Here is a 19,044-nt window from a genome sequence, read left to right as displayed (position 1 = left end):
TGAAGCAGTTGGCGACGGTTATGTTGCTGGTGCGTGGGGACCGTGGCTCGTTGAGCCGAYCAGGATGGCTTTAGGGGCCTTCTCTTCTGCACCCCAATTTTCTGGTCCTGCTTTCACATTGCGGGACACTGGTCTGTGATGGGAACTCTCGKGTGATCACCAAAGACAGCAGCAGAAATGGGGCAGTAACGGGAGGCTTGGGGACTGCAAGGAGCCAGGAGCTGGTGAGAGGGAGGCAGCAGCAGCTTCTCACCCAGGAGATCAGGTCTGTAACTCACATGTTAGGTACCCTGAGCCACACATCATGGCTTTGAGCACCAGCACAACTCCAAGCGCTGTGCTGAGATTTTTCCCCTTTCCTTTGGCTTTGGAGTTGCCCACTGCCCCCAGGGCTGCCCATCTGGCACCGGGAGGCCACAAAGAGCTTTGTGGCTGCAACGTGGAGATTCGTGCTCCTTTCAAGGTTTTTATAATGTGTCCATGCCCTGGTTTTCCTCCCCTTGAACTGAAGAATGGGGTGGAAAGATGTATGAAAGCGCAGGCCATTAGTGGGCCTGGGATGATGCCCAATTGAGTGACTAGTTCCCTCTCTTCTGAGTGCTGGATTGAAGTGGCTGTGCCAGAAGTAGCACATGGGATGAAACATGATGCRTCTTGGTCATCTCCGGGGGAAGCGGGGATGTGTCACTGTAAGGGTCCTTCTTCAACTGTGTGGCCCAATGGGGTCCACATGCCATGAAGACCATCAGCAAGTGGCAATATGGAGRCTACTGTTGGGAGGCATTGGACCCCACGAGGTCTCTGGGAGCAGAGCTCTCCTGGAAGTGTGGGAGAGGAACTACAGTTATCCTGGGTCTCTAGAGGGAATTTAGGGTGGGTTGGGAGGAGGAGGGTGACGCAGGAGTCCTATAAGCAATACCCCAGAGGCTGGTTTGAGTGGGGTCTGCTGGCCACGCTGCCATTCAGCCACGCAGTAGCAGCTATGCTGGCACGTAGGGGGACAAAGCGGTGCCGGGGGCTGCGTGGCTGGGTTGTGGCTGAGGGGTGGAAGAGGCATGAAGCCAAATTCTCCCCGCAAATAGCTGGGAAGTGATGGMGGTGAGCTGGAGATGAGAAAATGCTTTTTTTTTTTTTAAGGTGGCTTTTGGGTTCAGTTCTGGGCTGCTCTGGACAACAGGAACATTATCACATAGGGATGCGCTGGCTTGGGACCTCTTAGCCTTCCGCCAGCAACAAGGAGCAATGGAAAACTGAGGAAGGTATAAGAAACAAGGCAAATATAGGGTGTCCTTTTGCCACACGAATGCTCCCTGCTTCTGGAAATCAGCAGGACAGCGATTTTCTGCACATGTAGTTGAATCTCTGCCATTTTTCATTGACACAGAGATCCACCCACCATTAACTTTCTAACTTCTGTGAATCCACTTTATATCTTTGATCTCCACAACATCCTGGAGCAATGGATTTCAGCCTTTAGTCGTGCTGTGGGTTTCTATGGCAATTGTAAGGACACTTTCTGCCTAGTTTTCTCATCCTTTCCTCATAATTCCTGCCATTCAGTCTGCTGTTTGACAGCTGCTGAGCTCTGCAACAGCCCGATGGTCCATCCCGTTCCCCTGTGAGGAAACGGCAGCAGGGGTCAGGCAGTTTTTCCCCCGTGCACTTCTTCACACCTCTCGGCATTGCGTTTCCTCTGCTGTTTTATAGCTCAAGCACCGTGAGGTCCTGGAGCTCTTTGCAGGCAGCGTTGGCTTTGGCTGCCCTGACCTATTTGGTGTCGTCTTCACCTGGCCACCGCTTTCCTTCTGCATTGGCCRAATGCCCTGTGCCCGCTCTGCACTGCGGGCTTTGGCTCCCTGGGAAGCCCTTGCCAATCTAGAAGCTGATCAGTGATTCCTGTCCTTTTGTTTCTTACCTTTTAACTGGTCATTCATGCGGAATCTGACTTTCCTCCCTGTTTCCTGATAGCTTAGTTTCTGGAGAGACCTGGAGGATAAAACCTCCAAGGTGCCCAAGTATTACTTTGGTCCCCCTTCACATACCAAGCCCAGGAGCCTGATGTCAGTCCGACCGCCTGGACGGGGCCGCAGTGACAGTGCGGGAGACCCAACTGCTTGTTTCTCAGGCGCCTCCAGTTCCCACAGCAGGCTCAGGCCTCCGTGCTGCCTGTTCAAAACTCCCCAGGCCTTGCTGTAATTTTCTAGTGGTCTCTGCCGTGAGTGTTCATTCCAGGAGGAAGACACTCGTGTAACAGCCACCTGCCCTGATGTCTGTGAAGCCTCAGTCAGTGGTTGAAGAGTTCCACCCCCATTTATGATGCTGGATTTGACCTGGTAAAGTAGCAGTAAAGGGCTCTCCTGAGGGCAACCTGCTCCTGGCCCCGTCCCATCTCGACCCGTTCCCTTGCTGCTGGGACTTCACAGTATAAACTGGCCCAACAGCCTAAACCCCTCTGCTCCCAGAGACAGGGGGTGCTCAAATCCTGGTCTTGTCCTGGTGAATAGGTGCTTGGGCTAAAGCCGTTTGGATGGGTCTGTGCACCAGGAAGGGGGATGCTCTGGGTGGGCCTGGGAATGCTGCTCCCCAGGCGCTGGTCCCAGAGACGGTGTGCAAAGCTGGGCGCGTAGCAGCCCCCAGCGCGTGGGGCCCGTGTTAGCACAAGCTCCCTGGCCTTGTAGTGGGAGAGGCTGGGAATCGCGGCAGGGTGAGCACGGTGCTTTCCCCCATCGCGGGAGCTGGGCAGCCCCGTGCAGCTGGCGTGGGGCAGGCTCCAAACGCCAACGGTCCCTTCAGTCAGGGGGATTGCAAAGGGGCAGAGCAAACTGGGCCCTCTTCCCTAACGCCCCCTTCCCTCAATAGCCCACGCTCATGCCCCTGTAATGAAATCATACGGATCTGGCAAGGCCCTGCAATTAGCTGTTACGCAGGGGCCTTCGCCAGGCAGTTTTCTGCGCCCCTCGAGGCAAATTTCCGTCCCCTCTGAACGTCAGCTCCAGGTCTCTGAGCCTGAAGAATGCCCGTAAATTCGGCTGCGGCAATGTGGTCCCTCTGCTCCAGCCCAGCTCGGCTGGCAGAGGCTCAGCGCAGATCCCGGCTCACCCGGCCAGGGAACAGCGCTGGAGACAGGTCCTTAGGGCAGGCCCTTGGGAGCAGGGACAGGAACGATGTGAGGACCTGTATTTGCAAAGGCGCCTGGATCTCTCCTTCCCCTCCCCTCCAAGCCCTGCTAGAAGCTTTCCTCCGATGCAAGGAATAGCAGTCGGGGGGAAAGAAACCCTTGCCCGGACTCATCGCAGGCAGGAAGGTGGCTGGCTTCGTGGTTTTCATCTCCTTGCTAATCCTTGCCTGGGAGCAGTCGATCGCCCCTGCCCATGCCGCTTGCGCTCATCTAGGACAGGTGGGGAGACCATCCCAGCCGTGGCCAGCAAGGGAAAGGCTGCAGCTGGCAAGGGAAAGGCCACGTCCCCGTCGCGTGCGTGGACACGTCTCTACTCAGTAAAATATTTATTCCTTCATTATTTCACAAGAGTTGTTTTTACAAAAAACCTTACAAAAATTTCCAAAACATAGACATGCAAAAAAAAAGAAAAATCCACCGTGGATCTTGTTACAAGTAATTGCAATGTACAAATAAAAAAGGAGAGGGAGCGAGCTTAGATTACGATAATCCCTCCCTCCCGATATCCTTCCATGGGCGCAGTTTGTGTCTCGTCTCTGCGAGGCTTTGACACTGACTGGCAATCTGTGATAAATTGCCAAGAGCGTGGCAAAGGAGGGGCCCTAAGATTAGGCGTGAATGTTTTCAAATATATATATACATATAGATATTTAGTGAAGAAATATTTATTCCCTGCTTTTTTTAGGTTTACAGAAATGGCATCTGCAAACTATTAAATGGGTTTATTTTCATTAATGCTCTCAAAGAGGCAGCGACATTTATATCCCTGTGGTTTCATCTTGTATAACCGAAAAAAGAGCCCTGTGCTTTCCATGGGAATAGGAACCCCTGCATTCCCCTCCTCCTGCCCCAAGCGGAGTTTCTCATGGGGAATGTTTTGATCTGCAGCGACTCCGTTTCTTCCCCAGCCTGGCGCGTCTTGGCTGTTGCGAGGTCTCTGCGTCGTGTTTCTCTGCGGTCGTGGCTCTCTGGGGTCCTTCGTGCTCCCCGTGCCTCCCCATTGCACTCCAACTGGGTAAAGCCAGGAGAGTAACCAGCCCTGGAAAGAGGGGTGAGGGGCACGGGGTGGGTATTTAAGGAGATTTTTTGTCTACCTAGATCAGATGGGCAGTGTCCGTTGCATCCCCTCTGGCCGCGGTGCTTGGAGAGCAGGGCTCTGCTCCTGACCGCGATGGGTTTGCACTCGGCGGAGCAGCGAAGCCTGGCGTTGGGGGCTGCGCGTGACTGCAGAGGCACGGCTTCACCCCACGGTGGGGGGCCACGCGCTCCTCTCCCGCCTCTGCCCCCGGCCCCCCATGCTGGTGAGATGGGAGTGGAGGTCGGGGCAGCCCGGGGCAGTACTGCTGGCAGCATTGCCCCAAGGGGCCGGGTCCCTCGGCCGCTCAAACACGCGGGTCTCTGCGTCTTGGCTCGGCGAAATGGCCTCCGGTTGTGTGGTGTATTCCCCGCTCTGAGCGGGCGCTATTTGGGTGAAGCAGAGAGTCCTGGTGTCACTGCAGCTGCCAGATACCGCAATCAGCAGCAGCCAGAGCCCCAGTACAGTGGGATGCTTTTGGGAGGGCTGGGGAGGACATGGGATCTCTCCTGGGCAGGCACATGTGTAGTCTGGGCCCTCTCAGCCTTGCGTCCTGGAGGGTGTTTATCTGCAGGAAACAGCTCGGCAATTGCTGTATTGGCCCTCCAACTTACTGCTACGTTCCCTTGGTTGTTCCAGCTTCCCTGGCTCATCCAAGGCCCTTGTAGGAAAGCAGGGCTGATGCCTTTCCTTCCAGGCCACACCAGAGCTGGTAGTCTCCAAATGCTGGCGCTTGTTTGGTGGCTCTTTGCAGTAAGTGAGGAAAGGCTGGTCTGGTTTCCAGAGGACTTCTTGTCCATACGATAAAACCTCCCTTGCTTTGGCACCCGATTGTCTTGCGCTGTCGCAGCCTCAGCAGAAGGGCTGAGGATGGATGGAAGCTGAGGACTCTTCTCTCTGTGGCTGAGCCCTACGTATGCAGGATGTGGGACTGGGTGGTGTAAATGGGGTGAGGTTGCCCATGTGGTGGGAAACTCTCTCTCGAGGGCTCTCGGTCCAGCTCTCTTTCCCTAGCATGGCTATTTTAAACCTTTCCCACCAGAGCAGGACACCAAGGACTCTCCCAGGCCCTGTGCTGGTCCCATGTGCCCACATCCCACCTTGCAATCAAGAGCCCCTTCATTCAGCTACGTGGTGGGGTGGGGCGAGGGGGAAACCATTTCCTTTCTGCAAAAATAAAAAAAAAAACATGGAGTCGCCAGCCTCAGACTCCTAAACACATCTGCAGAGCTGCCGAAGGGGAGGCTGTGCCTCCGGAAGACGAAGCCTGCTTTGCCGTTGGCACGAAGCGCTGGGAGCCGCCTACTCAGCTGAAACCAACAGCTTTTTCCAATTTTCTCTTTCCCTGGGACGGTTCAATGACCTGGGGCTCTGCAGAATCGCTGGCAAATTCATCGACTCAGAGCAACAGGGTCTGTTTGGAGCACTATCGTGCCCCCCCCCCCAGCTAGCGGGAGAACTCACAGGCTTGGAGTGAGTCTTTTGAGATGCTCCAGCCGTCCTCACCTCTCTGGGAATGGGTAAAGCCTGATAGCATCAATCTGTGCTGACACGGGCAGCTCCTAAATGTAGTCAGTGTGGTGCGGGGGGGCAGCCAAGGACGTATGCTGCATCATCGGCTTGCAAAAATCTCTCTCGAGCATTGCAGCCTGGTGATGTACAGATAGGCAAACGCACGGGTTGGCTTCAGCCGTGCTGTTGAGTAGCATGAGTCAGATTGCTGAACAGTCGCGGTGCAGCGACAGTCCGGAGCAAAGGGGGCTCTATGCAACGGCCTCATGCAGTGTTGTGATCCTCCCACCACTGAATGCTGTCCCTGCGGGAGGAGAAGACCCAATAACTCTTTGACTCTCCAGGCAGGATACCCAAATTGGTCAAAACCAATAGTCCAAGATCCTTCCATGTTTGGAAGCAAATTCTTGTTAACTTGGCAAGTCTGTTTATCCTCGAAGAGTGTGGGGGGTATGTGTGTGTATATATAGCCTTTATTATAAGGGTGTGCGGAAAAGCAAGTTTCTAACCAAGTTTGCTCCATATGTGTCTATAATTATGTGCCACTTTGGACTGGGACTGACTCTACCTTCAAAAGGGAAGAGGAGAGGAGAGGTGTTGAGACATTGGATGAGTGGCACTTGGGTTTGGCAGGCGCTGGGTTCGTCCTAGACCGGCACAGGAGCTCCACACTGGTAGCTTGGATGAGGGCACCAGGGGTGTTTTGCCCCAGTCAGTTCACAGTTGGCACCTGGTTCTGATGCAGGCTGAACTCTTTGGCTTTGAGGCGTAGGCTGGCGATGCTGTTGGCCATATTCACCCCTTGGGTGGGCGTCGCGGTCCCACTTGAGCTGTAGGATGGCACAGTGCTGCAGGGAGAGAGAGAGGGGGAGGAATGAGATGCTGATGCCGCCCCTGGAGGAGCCCCAATGCCCATGGCAGCTAAAGAACTAGCTAAAGAGCTAAAGAACGCCATTGGCTTCATTCATTTTGGGGTTGCTGGCAACCTGAGCTTTCTTGCCCTTTTCCCAGGCTGTACTGGCTGTTCCGTGTTAGCAGACATCTCCCAMAAGAGCAGTCAAGGTTTTAGCATTTTTATGTCACTGAATGCATGTGGGAACCCCTCAGAAAATGTGGCAGGAGGCCCTGCCTCTAGCTTTTGGACAAGATGTCTGGACACCTAAAGCTGGGAACCAAAGAAGGGACCTGTTCCACTCTTCCTGTACCAATATGTGGGAAGGGTCAGCATGTCACCAAGTGAATCTCTCAGGAGGACTGTGCCCCCGGTCTGAAATGCATGGATGTAGGGAAAATCTGCAAAGGGAACTTCTGCAAAGCCTGTTCTGTGGTGGACAGAGGCCACACAGCTGGGGGACCAGCACTGAAACAGGTTCCAAAATCAAAGCCAGACAGGCTTCTTGGCTGACCCATGTTCATTTCTAGCTCCTCCATCTTCCTTTCAGCCCCATAAAGCTCCCTGTGTCCTCACCAGCGGCACAGGGCTGTGTTCCCTCAGGGAACTGTCTTTAGACAGTTTGGCCCAAGGCCACGTGTCCTCCCTCCCATCTTCCCTGTGCAAGGCATAGCTCCCTGCAAAACCTGGACTTACCTGTATGGAGAGGTGCTGGTCCAGGAGAGATATTCTGGGGTCAGAGTGGTGGGCCGTGGGGCCATGGGCTGTTCAATGGCTGCTTCTTGACTGTAGGATTTGAGGAGCGATGCTGATCTATTGGCCAACATCGCCCTCTCGTTACGGCGAAACTTGGCCCTCCGGTTCTGAAACCAGACCTGGGTGGGGAGTGAACGTGGTTAGTGTGGCTGGACACAGAGTGGGCCGTGTGGGTTGGTTTGTTGTGGCGCAGGAGCAAACAGGGATGTCTCCACATCCCATCTACCAGCCCTGATTTTGCTCGCATTGGTATGAGGGAGGGGATGGTCCCTATTCTTGCGTGGAGACAAGGGGCAGAGGGTTTTATCTTCTCCCACACAAACCTTTGCTCACCTGGACTCTTGCCTCACTGAGGTTCACCCTCCTCGCCAGCTCCTCTCGCACGAAGGCATCAGGGTAGTGTGTCCTCTCAAAGACTCTCTCCAGAGCCTGGAGCTGGCTGCTGTTGAATGTGGTGCGGTTCCTTCTCTGTTWCTTCTTCCTCTTGGTCGCCCCGCGGCTCGGGCTCAGGCTCTCGCCTGGGGAAACCACAAAGAGGCAGCTTGTGAATCAGACCTGTGCGCAAACCTGCCACCCCTCTGACTCCCTGCTCCGTGCGCGCACTGCACGACAGCCTGTGTTGCACTCCTTGGGCTCAGCAAGGCCAGGCTTGAGCCTTCCTTGAGAGGACTGCAATGGTTTGCTCAAATGACAGCAACACTACCCACTGGTATGTGTAATTTTGCGGGGAGCAGGGAGCAATGTGCATACAACCATATGGGTTCTGGCTGCAAGAATCAAAACCTGTTTCAGGATCTGCTGGAGTTAAGCGTTAAGATCAAAACTTGCAAAAATCTAAGGGTTTTTGGTGTCTGATTAAAACCACCCTGGGGCCTGATTTTGAATACTGGGCTTCCTGGACTTGGTTGGGACAGGGTAGCACTTGTCCTGAACTGCTGCAGTTGCATCCCACAGCCATCCCCCATCATGGACGCTTCTGCAGTGGTACATCTTGGGCTTGGCTCTTCCTAAGGGTTTAGGTCAAGCTTTCCATGGGTGGCAAAAGAAGTTGGAAGCCAAAAGGTCTTTGAGATCTCGGTCTCAGCTCTCAAACTTCAGCAGCTTCTGAAATTCTAGCTGTGGCATGTCTATGCAAGGTGATACAGGACTGTAATCGGGCAGTTGCTCATGAAAAATCTCTTCTTCGTAGCTAGGAACAAATGCTACCACATTTCTTGGAGTTCAACTTCTACAGTGTTTATTTCTGACTTTGTTGGCTCACGGAAACGTGAAGCTGAGGGTGTAATTTGGTTTCTCAGTATTAATCTTGGGCTTTCAGCCAGTCTGAAATTAATCTTCTCTTTGTCACTATTATCAGATTAGGTAAATTTACGGAGTCTTCTTCTGAGATACCCAGTTAGTTGCCTGTAAAGCGTTCATGGGGAATACATCTCGCTGGTTTTCTTCTGTATGGAGGTACTGCTTAATTATTCTTTCCCATAATAAAGCATCTGGATCCCATCTGTACCTACTGGTGGGAAAGTATTTTTTGAATTTTTTGAAACGTTAATAGTTTTATGACATTGCTCTGATTCATAGCAAGGTTATATTGGGGTTTTCTGCTCTGTATCAAAACTAGAGGCTCTGATGGCAGGAATTATTGTCCCCTGAATATGCTGAAGCTATAAGCTAATAAGCTATCTTGATACTTATTAAATAGATGTGCAGCATTTTCAGATGATACTTGAGCAAGTAACAAAATCTACTGGAAGGGATATTAGCTCTCCTGCTTCAAGACACTGTCTAACTGTTGAGTTAGGAGGAAACTTCAGATTCCAAGATCTTCAGGGCCAGAAAAACCTACTTGGGCCTTAATTCTGAATAACTGAAGCCATGAAAATGTCACCAACAAGTTCTCCATCAAGTTCTTAAGGTCCATTTATGCTAGAGCGTGTCAGTGTCGAGGGCTGTCCCATCCCGCTATAAGCCTTGAGCAGCAGAGAGACCCAGATGTCTGTGGGCAAGTTATCCTGGGGAGTAATCACCCTTCTGCCAAAAGCAGGATCCAAATTTTTACCTACTGCAGAGTTTCTTGCACCTTTCTCTGAAAAATGTGTTGCTGGCCAATGCCAATACCAGTGTCTCGGTGCCAAACACAAGCCGCTCCCAGGGATGTGGCAGCTGAAGTGGCAGAGAAGCAAGGGTTAAATTTATTTCCAGCATTGGCAGTGGACTCGTGGAAAGAGTAGATTGATTCTCTGGCACTGTGTTATAGTGAGGATCTGTGCCAGCGCCTGGGAGCGCTGGGTGCCTCGAACACCATGACCCATTAAGGGCCTAAGCATCAGGCGGGGAGGAGTCAATGGCCCACGCGGGGACCTGACAGCCCCATCTGGGTGCTGCCGTCTGCCCCATGCCCCATCCATGGGTGCCCACCTGGCCACTGCGTCATTTTAGCTGTGGTGGAGCCAAGCTGCTGGGACCGGGGTGCAAGGAGAGCATCCCGGGACTGGAAGAGATGGCTGGGAGGAAAAGCAGCTCTGTCTGGCTCCCGCAGCCTCATTTCAGCCACTGGAGCTGGGCAGAGCTTTTCCCGACCCTCTTTGGTCTTCGTACCCCGGCGCTTTTGATCCTTCGTTGGCCACCGCAGTCCCCCCGGACTGGTGACGGCCGGTGCTGTTGCATTTGGGACGTGGGCGCTCTTGGTGGGGGAAGGATGCCGTGAATGGCGCCAGGTCTGAAATACGTACGGGTTTGAGGCTGCCCGTTCCCTGCAGACCACAGGCTGCCCTTTGCCGCGGTTCGTGCCTAAAGGCTCACAAATAAAATTCCGCGAATTCCCTCCAGCCCGGGTTTCTGCAGCTTCAAATGTTCTGCCAGTCTCTGCTTTCCAGTTGCCCCTTTTAGTTAAGCTCCTTTTTTGGTTCTGTTTTCCTTCAGCGAGCTAACGAGCTGCTGGATTAAAATACAAAAGTCAAGTCATGGTTGTCCCTGAGACTTCTGGGAACCTGGGATCCAAACGGGAACCATCCGTGCTGGGAAAAGCCTGCAAAATTTAATAGGGCGAGAGAGGTTTCCTTGAGGGTTTATGATCGCCCTGTAGGGCTGCATGGGGAAATTGCAGCACGGGGCTTGGTTCAGGACAGGCTATCACCAGGGGCACCTTCTGCCCCCCACCGAACTCATTTATAGGAATTATTTCAACAGAACTCTATTAAATACATAAATAAAATTTATAACCCCCATTTGGTTTCACCCTGATTTAAAATCTGGCTATAGGACTTTTCCATAAGCGATGGCTTCTCTCACCCACCCTAATTTGGCTGAAAGAAAGGAGGAGGTGAAAAGATTTTCTGAAATTAACTCTCAGACTGGCTCCGTAGGATCTGGCCCCATCTCTGGCCGTATTTTATCTCCCCAAGCGGGCGAAGGCAGCGGCTAGAGGGACGTGGAAGGCGACAGGGGAAAGGCAGGCTGCGCGTCGGAGCAGCTGTGCCGAGCCGTTTCCGAGCCAAGCCGGCACGCACGTTGCGCCGGAGGTTTCAGAGCGGGAGCAGGATTGCATGTGGCGGGTCCCTGCTTGCTCCATCCGGGAGGCGGAAGAGCTGCGGCGCCGTGGGCTGCCCGGGTCCGGCGGGTTTTGTTGAGCCCCCACAGCACGTTCGAGGGAGGTCTGCTCCCGAAGCACAAAACCACACGGGACCTTGCAGGGAACCTCTCAAGGGCTGCTGCCAGCTGCCGAAACCCTTCCCCAAATGCTCCCGGAAAGATAGCTGTGTCCCAGCGAAGCTCGGAGCAGGCCCTCATTCCCAGATCCCTGCATGGAAACCCTTTTTCCAGCTGAATTCTCCGCTACCTTTCCCCCCCGTCTCCATTTGTTTCTCGCCCGGAGGCAGCTCAGCACCCAGCTCTACCTGCCGGCTCCTCTCGTCTGCTCAAGGACGGGACGGGGTGATGAAGCCACATCTTTTCCCCATTAGCTCACGCATCAGCGCCCTTCCCACGCCGCGGGATTGCGGGACCAGATAAATGCCATCCTAATTGCCGGCGGCGTGCGCCTGACAGCTTTACAGCGTGCAAAGCTGAGGCTGCTCGCTTCTATAAAAAAGATGCCTTAATAAACTGAAATCAGCTTTGCGCAAATGAACATCGTCAAGCGCTCCGGCTCAGCCAGCAAAGAGATGGGGAAGGGACCCGGGTCCGGGTCCCCTTGCAGCGTCACCCAACCCAGCCCCGTCCTCTCGCCAGGCCTGCGGGAGGCAATCGGGGTTGAGCCGCGTTCGCTGCAGCTTTTCTCAGCAGAGGAATGGGAAAGCGTTTCCCCACCCCGATGGTTTTCCAAGAATAAGACTTCTTAATTGCCCAAAGTCAAAAATAGCTTGACACCGTGTTTCTTTTGCCCCCTGAAGGACCCGCTTGGGGCGGCTATGGAGAAAACTTGAACCTTTGCGTTTGTCAGTTATAATTCGGAGGGTTAATCCACAGCGTGGCTGGAGACGTTGACTTGATTGTCCAACCGGGAGGTCAGAGGGGACTTCTGAAAAATTCCCCCCAGCCACCTTTTCCTTCAGTGTATTTATCTTCCACTGATTACAATTTCCTCCGAAGGGAAAAGAAATGTAGGGGCGGGAGGGAGGGGGGATAACATAGCTGAATAACGAAGGATGACGTGGGGGGGGGGACTGCAGGGAGCGCTCAGGGCTGTCCTCCGCGTCTCGCGCGCCGTCCCGCTTCCCGTGCCCCGTCCTTCCATGTCCCCTCGCCCGCAGGCAGGGCTGCTGCGGTGGACGCCCTCCAAAAACACTTCGGCAAGGTCTGCGGTGCCTCAAGAGCAGCCTTGAGGCCAAAATCTTCCCTTTATGTAGGGACCATGCTCAGGGTTGGGCTGGGGATGACCCAGGTCTGTGCTTAAGACAAAGAAGCCTTAAATTTGCCCAGTGCGTTAGAAAAGATGCAAGTCTTTCTGCCCATGAGCCCTGGGGTGCTGGAGGTGGCTTGGACACCGCCTGGTCTCCTCTGCACCCCGTGGCGATGCCCGGCCTCGGGCGATGTTGCCTCCCTGGGGCTTGAGGGCGGGCAAGGGCCGTGCACCGAGTCCTGGGGGCCGCGTGGCACCTCGAACGCCCTCTCCGTGCCGGTTGGGGCCGGAGCGTCAATGCAATCAAATCCAGGCTGCGCTTTTGTAGGAAAACTGCCCTGTGTCGGGGGAAGCTGGGGGGAGCGACTGGTCTTGCACCATTTGCGAAGGCAATGGACCCAGCACCGCCGGGTCAAAGCCGTGTTGATTTAGCTGAGCGTGAACCGAGCCCACTTTTCCGGCTCTTGCCCTTTTTCTCCGTGCTTTGACTACTTTTCTCTAGGAATCGCTTGCTGGGCTGAGGCTCTTCTGCTTGCCAAGGGAGGCCCTCAAACTGGCAGGTCTTGGACGCCTCCCATGCAGTTAGCAGTCGAGTGCTGTAAATAGGTAATTTTCACTAGATTTCCACCGAGGCTTCGGATTTGACTTACAACCTCCATTAGCGAGCGGTAAACGACCTCCGTGCAGCTGCGGTCCAGACCTAATAGGCGTGCTGCTGTCATCTCAACGCCCAGCCGCCCGCACGCCCGAGCTCCCGGAGCGCGACGTCCCCCTCTCCCAAACGCGGCTCTCCCACCCCGTGTCCCGGGCGAGGCCGGTCCCGGCAGCGTGCCGGAGGGCGGCCGCTTTTCGCTGGCCGGACCCACGGCCCCGGGCGCTCAGCGTGCCGCCGCGGGGCGAGCTCCCCTCGCCCGGCCGTGCGCGGGGGCCGGCGTCTCGGGGGCTCCCGCGGTGGGAAAGCCTTCTCCTCCCTGGGCCGGGCTGCGGCCGATGCTGCAAAATCCCCCTGCGCCCACCGCCACGGCCCCTCGCGATTTTTGCTCGCGAGCGCCGGGCTGCAGCCCGGCTCCGCCTCGGCCGCGAGGATAATAAATATCCTCTTCCTCGCGCTGCCTCTCCCCCGCGGACTTTGCAGGGAGGGAAGCAATTTCAGATCTGTCTTGCAAAAAGCCAAGGCTACTTCCCTTCCAATTTGCTTCATTTTCCATTGCAGCACAGACCCAGAGCCACGGTTTTCTGCCGCTAAATTGTTTCACACGTTCCATTTATATGGGAGCAGTTTGCCAAAGACCTTTTAAGCTTTACATTTTCCCCCCTCCGCCCCAGCCAAATGATCAGATCTTCTGTACAAGTTACTTCCCTTCCCCTCCTGTAACAGCGGGTTTTTTTCTTCTTCTTCTTGGGTATAATTTAAGGGTTGAAATAGCCTGGAGGGAATTAGCTGTAAATTCTTCCTAAGACAAATAAATTCAGCCCTCTAACTTTCTACGTTTTTTCAAACTGTTGAGAGACGTTTTGGGTTTGTTTTACTTGAAATAATGATCATGGCGTATCTGACCCTCAGGCTGCGGCCAGCTCTAACCAAATAAATAGCTTTTATTAATTAAGGTTTATCCTTAACAAATAAAACCCCAATTTGATCTCGGCCGGCTGAATTAGCAAAAATAAACAACTGGTTCTCTGGGCACTTGATGTGGATTTAACAAATTAACGCTGGGCCTTCATCAGGGAAGCCGCAGGGTGGTGGAGGCCTTTTACAGCCAAGAAATCCTTTGGAAAAACAATGTCTTTCGTTTCTCCCATGGTCTCGCTCGGTAAACATGTGGACTCCCTTCATCCCCTTCTATACTCCGGGGAATCGGAGAGCGCTCCGGCGTCGACGTCCACGAGAGCGTCATGTGCAACTGTTTAACGTGGTCCTCTAAATCATGCGAGCGGGGGAAGCGTTTCCCTTCGGATTAATTGGTGTGGCGCTCCAGCAGAGCTTTATGGAGAATCCCCCCCCCCCAGCGTTTCTCCCCCCGGCGCCGGCTCCGTTTTTCCCTCCAGCTCTCATCCGAGCCGCCCCGAGGCCGGTGCCGCCGGCAAGCGCCTCGGCCTCTCGCGCCGGGGCCGGGCCGGAGCGGGATGGCCCATTTTGGGTCGAGCCCGTGGGTAGCGTTAAACCGGTTGCGCCCATTCCGCGTGCGACCGCGTGCCGTGCTCTGAGCGGAGCCGCGGCGAGGAGCGATGCTCTGCGGCCGATGCCCCCGCGCRGCTCCCGGCCCGCCGCGAGCTTTCGAGCAAAAAAAGCGCCGAAAGCGGCCGCAGAGGCGGGACGGAGGCTCAGRCGGGGCCGACGGGAGGGGAGAGGCCGGGGGGGTCCGAATGTGCTGAGTCCTAAGGAAACTTTCTCGGCTCGAGCGGCGCGCATGAAAAATTTAAGAGCGGGGCAAGTCTCGGCTACTGGGGAAACATTACAGCGAAATGTTTCCGAGGATGTTTCACCTCATTAATTGTGAAAAAACTGAAACGCTGACACGTTTTTAGAGGCTGCCAGTCACGCTGGGGGAAAAGCGGAGCAGCGAAAGCCCATCCCAAGCGAGTGGCCAAGGCCGCCCGGGGGGGTCTTGCCTCYGCGCACCGACGGGCGGCCGCAGCCCCGTTCACGGTTATGGAGCCGCCGGGACCTGTGCCGCGCCGTGCCGGTGTGCGGTGGCCTTTCGGGCAGGGTCCCYCCTCTAGGACCAAACTTTGCAGGTCGCCGAGAGAGCTTTTCCCACTGCATCCCTGGAAGCTGCCCTCGCTCCCGGAGATGACGGAGTGCAAGCGTGGTGGTGCCATCGGTGATGGGCACCGGCCCGTGCAGCCCCGATGCCCCGGTCCCACAAGCCGGCACGACCTTGAGAAGCCGCCGAAGCCAGCGGAGGGACCTCGTCCCCGCATCCCATCCCCGCCGGGACCCATCCCACGTGCGAACCCACCACCGACGGTGCCGCGGCCCAGCAGCACCGGGATTGCCGGGGAGGGTCGCGCCCTGGGTTGACGCCAGCTCTCCGGAAAGGGCAGCAAGGATTTGCCRCCCGCGAAACCCAAGCGCGCGGGAGGAGCGAGGTCTGGGGAYGCCGCGGCGAGGAGCGGGTGACGAGAGGGCAGCCACGCGCTGGAGAAGCCGGCAGGACTCCTGCCCGGGCGCATGGACGAGAGGACCCCGGCCGGCTGCGGAGCAGGGTGATTTGGAGAGGACGCCCTGGATGCTGGGACTCGTAGCTTCGCCCTGGCCGTTCCGTAGGTTTGCACAGGGATAAGGGCCTGATCCTGCCTTTCCTTTCTCCAGAATCACCCTCTTGGCGTCAGCAGGCCCCGCGGAGCAAGAAAAGGCGGACGCCGTGCCGTGGATTAGCAGTGACATGAAGGTCCTCGGGGCCAGGTTAATAGGAGGTGTAAATCCGCAGGGCTCTGACGACGTCCGTGGGGTCCGGTTGTTTGCGCCGGGTGAAGCCTGCGGCTTTTACGCGCCAAACGCTCCTGTAATCTCCGGGGCTTTCGGCCGTGCCGAGTTTCGCCTTGGCTCTGCGACGCTGCGGAGGGGGGACGTGCGCGGCCGGGAGCGGCGATCCTCCGCATGAGGCTGGGGAACGGTGTTTTGGCACGGCCGGCTCTTGCGTCAGCGGAAACGTTTAATGAATTAATTGCAGGCACGTTCCCCGCAGGAGGAGGCAGAGCCGGGGGGATGCTTTCGGGCCTCGGGAAGGGGATGGGGAGCATCTCCGGCCACAAAGCTCCAGCGCGAGCGGGCTGAGCGATGGGAGAACGGGTGGCTTGGAGGGCCGGCACAGCGGGAAGGAGCCAACAAGTGGCAGGAGCGATGTCACCCTCCTTGTCACCTGGCATTGGGAACGGCCTTCCCATGGGGCCCTTTGGGGACGGGATCTGGAGAGACCCCGTCRCCGGGCTCACGGGAGCCCCAGGGTCCTGGTGGTGGCCCCGGCTTGTGAAGCCGAGGTGGGATCCAGCCCACGTGAGCCCCTGCGGCGGGGGGAAAAATGGGCTTTTCGGCCCTTTGCCAGCCTGGGGAATTGGGGTTTTTGCTTCGGGCCGATCCCAAGCGCTGAATCCGTCCCCAGCGCCCGTCCTCTCCCGCCGGCCGGGATCGCGCCGTCGCTCCATGTGCGAGGGGCCGGGGCGAAGYGGGGTCCGCAGGGCCACGTCCCCCCAACACCGAGCCATGCGYGCGCGAATCCGCGCGGCAGCACCAGCTGCGGGCGGCTGCTCGGCGGCTTTGCGGGGGCGAACACCCCTCGCCCACGCGCTGCGTCGCCCGCGGCGCTGCCCTGAAGCCGCTGCTCCCGAAACCGCCTCTAAAGGTGCGTCCGGCATCCGTGCGAACCCCCGTTTCCCGAGCAGTTCTCCTGCACCCGGCCCGGGGACCTTGCCGGTCCCTTCCCTCGGGGATGCTCCCATCGTTCCCGCGACACCGCCTGACATAACAGGTTACACGTTTTCCCGGCCGGGCACGGCACATGTGCAATTAATTAGTGCTAATGAGCCTCGCGCAGCTCCGGCACCRGGAGCAGCACCCGGCTGCTCGTGCAAAGCCCCGTTGAAAACGCCCTCGTGTTTAACGGCGCGGTGGTTTTAGCCCGGGGGCCGCGGGYGCCGGCCGAGGGCGCGGGGTGCCCCGACCCTTACGGCGTCGAGAGCTCGCGGCGATTTTTGCACAGTGCTTCAAAAACTAAAAAGCAACCAGCCCGCGCTGCATAGCAGGGAGGCGACGTAGGGGGCTGGCCCCCCGCCAGAGCCCCCTGGCACGGCAATCCCACGTCCCCCCCCACACACACACACAGGCACTCAAAAAAAGGTGGTTTCTTGAAATTTAATAAGCAAAAGCCCAAAGCAAGCCAGTCCCGAATGGCATCTGGCTCTGAAACCCAACACCAGCCCTCCAGGTTAAGGCACAGGCCTAATTGCATTAGGGTCATTGCCAAGGCGGAGGCAAGAGGACGTGCTGAGGACCGGGGCGGACGGTACAAAACCCCACCGCCCCCCCGGCCGGCTTGAACCCGCGGCCGGCTCCGGTGTGCGTCCCGACCTCCTCCTTCCCCCAAACCCACCGCTTTCCTCCTTTTTGAGGGCCAAACAGGGTTTTTCCACCGCCCCCGAGCGCCCCGTGCATCGGCAAGCGCCCAGCGCCCGCACCTGCCGAAAACCAGGCCGGCTGCTGCGCCCCGGCGGGACCGGAGCAGCCCCGGGGGAGGCCGGGCGCGTTGCTCCGGCCGGGCTCCCGCCCCCGGTTCCCGCCGGGAAGCCCCCAGCGGGTGCGCGGAYGCTCCGGAAAGCCTCGCCAGCAAGCAGGATTGTTGTCCTTCAGTCTGGTTTTCATTTGAGGTCGGTGGCCCCCGGCCAAATTTATTGTAAAACATTCATTTTAATAAGTGGCTCGTATCTTTTTTTTTTTTTTTTTTTTTTGCGCTTTAACCCGGCCCGTTTAACCGTTTCCACGTTAAGACGGAGCCTTGCTCCGCTCCCGCCGGGGCGCGGGAGGGGAAGGGAGCCCCGTTCCCGCGGCCGGAGCTCCCGCCAGCCGGAGGCACCGTCGGCTCTGCGCCAGCTCGTGGACAGAGCCGGGAGGACCACGGCGGCGGGTGCCTTCCCCTCCCTGGGAGCTGCCCGTCCCCGGGTCCCCCACGCTGTCCCCATCCCCGTCCCTGTCCCGGTGCCAGCACCCATCCTGGAGAGCTTCGTCCCGGACTCGCCGCGCTCCCGGGGCCTCACCATCCCGGGGCAGCACGCGGCACGGCAAAGCTCCCCGGGCACACGGCGGAGCGACCTTTAACGCAAAACGGGGCCAGTCGGTCCAGCTCCTCCTTTCCCCGCTCTCGCGTCCCCCTGTCCGTCCCTCCCTCCACGGGCAAAATCGCAAAAGGCCAAAACGCCAAAACCCGGCAAGGCGAAAGCCGGCAAATGCAACGGCACGAGCTTGCAGTGGAAAATACGCCGTTTTTAACGCGCAGCCCACGTGAAGCCGGCACGTGTGTCCGTGGGGCTGGCGCGCGGGCCGGGGTCGGCCGGCACCTCCTGGCTGCTCCCCTGCGAATCCCGGTAGGATTTAAAGCCTGATCAGTAAATGCGTCATATTCAAGCAGCCGTGCAAAGTGCTTTGCAAAGGGCCGGTGCCCGGCAGCTGCGTTCTGACATTTGCTTTACGTTGTATAAACCTCCAATACTAATTGCGGCGCCTCAGTTTCTTCTAATTTAAATGAAAACAGTTATATTTTTTTTAATTTAAAAATTCCCCCGGGGTATTTACAACCCCCAAATTACAGCCATGTGGCCGGTCCAGGCTGCAAAAGCGAAAATGGTGAGAAGCGAGTGTCCCGACAGCCTCTGCCTCCCCCGCAGCCCGGCTCGGCCCCGCTGCCGTGGCCCGCTCCCTCCCTGCGCGTGCCGCTGCTAGGCCGGTGGTGCAAGCGTTTGGGCCGGGCTCTTTGCCCCGCGGCACCTGCCCAGCGCTGCTCGCAGTCCCCTGCGGTGCTGCGTGCTCCCCCGCGGCATCGCTGCAACACCCCCCCCCCCCCCAACTGCAATGCCCTGCACAGCTCGGGGCGCGATGCAGTTCTCCCCCTGCCCCAAGCCGCTGCAACGCCCTACACGCCTCCGGGCTCAGTGCAATTCCCTCCCCGCCCCGCTGTAATGCCCTGCCCGGTGCAACCAGTCCACCTCCGTCAGCGCCCCGTGTGACTTGGGGTGCAACATGTTCCACCCCTATCGATGCCCACTGATGCCCTGCATGACTTAGGGTGCAATGCAATCCC

The 19,044-nt window shown here is 57.1% G+C and overlaps 1 protein-coding gene across 1 annotated transcript in view; it reads right to left on the bottom strand.

The window, feature by feature from the left end:
• Positions 1-6,012: 6,012 nt before the first annotated feature.
• Positions 6,013-19,044, bottom strand: part of PRRX2 (paired related homeobox 2) — a 21,924-nt gene continuing 8,892 nt past the window's right edge. Inside the window, exons 2-4 of the mRNA XM_026062291.1 lie at positions 7,747-7,931; positions 7,354-7,532; positions 6,013-6,613 (exon numbers count right to left, since the gene is read on the bottom strand). Of these exons, the coding sequence (XP_025918076.1) occupies positions 6,478-6,613; positions 7,354-7,532; positions 7,747-7,931 (500 nt within the window). The 3' untranslated portion in view covers positions 6,013-6,477. The remainder of the gene's footprint in view (positions 6,614-7,353; positions 7,533-7,746; positions 7,932-19,044) is intronic.

This window comes from Apteryx rowi, unplaced genomic scaffold (genome assembly GCF_003343035.1).
Source record: "Apteryx rowi isolate R43461 unplaced genomic scaffold, aptRow1 scaffold_19, whole genome shotgun sequence".
NCBI lineage: Eukaryota > Metazoa > Chordata > Aves > Apterygiformes > Apterygidae > Apteryx > Apteryx rowi.
This window is presented reverse-complemented; position numbering and strand designations above follow the sequence as displayed.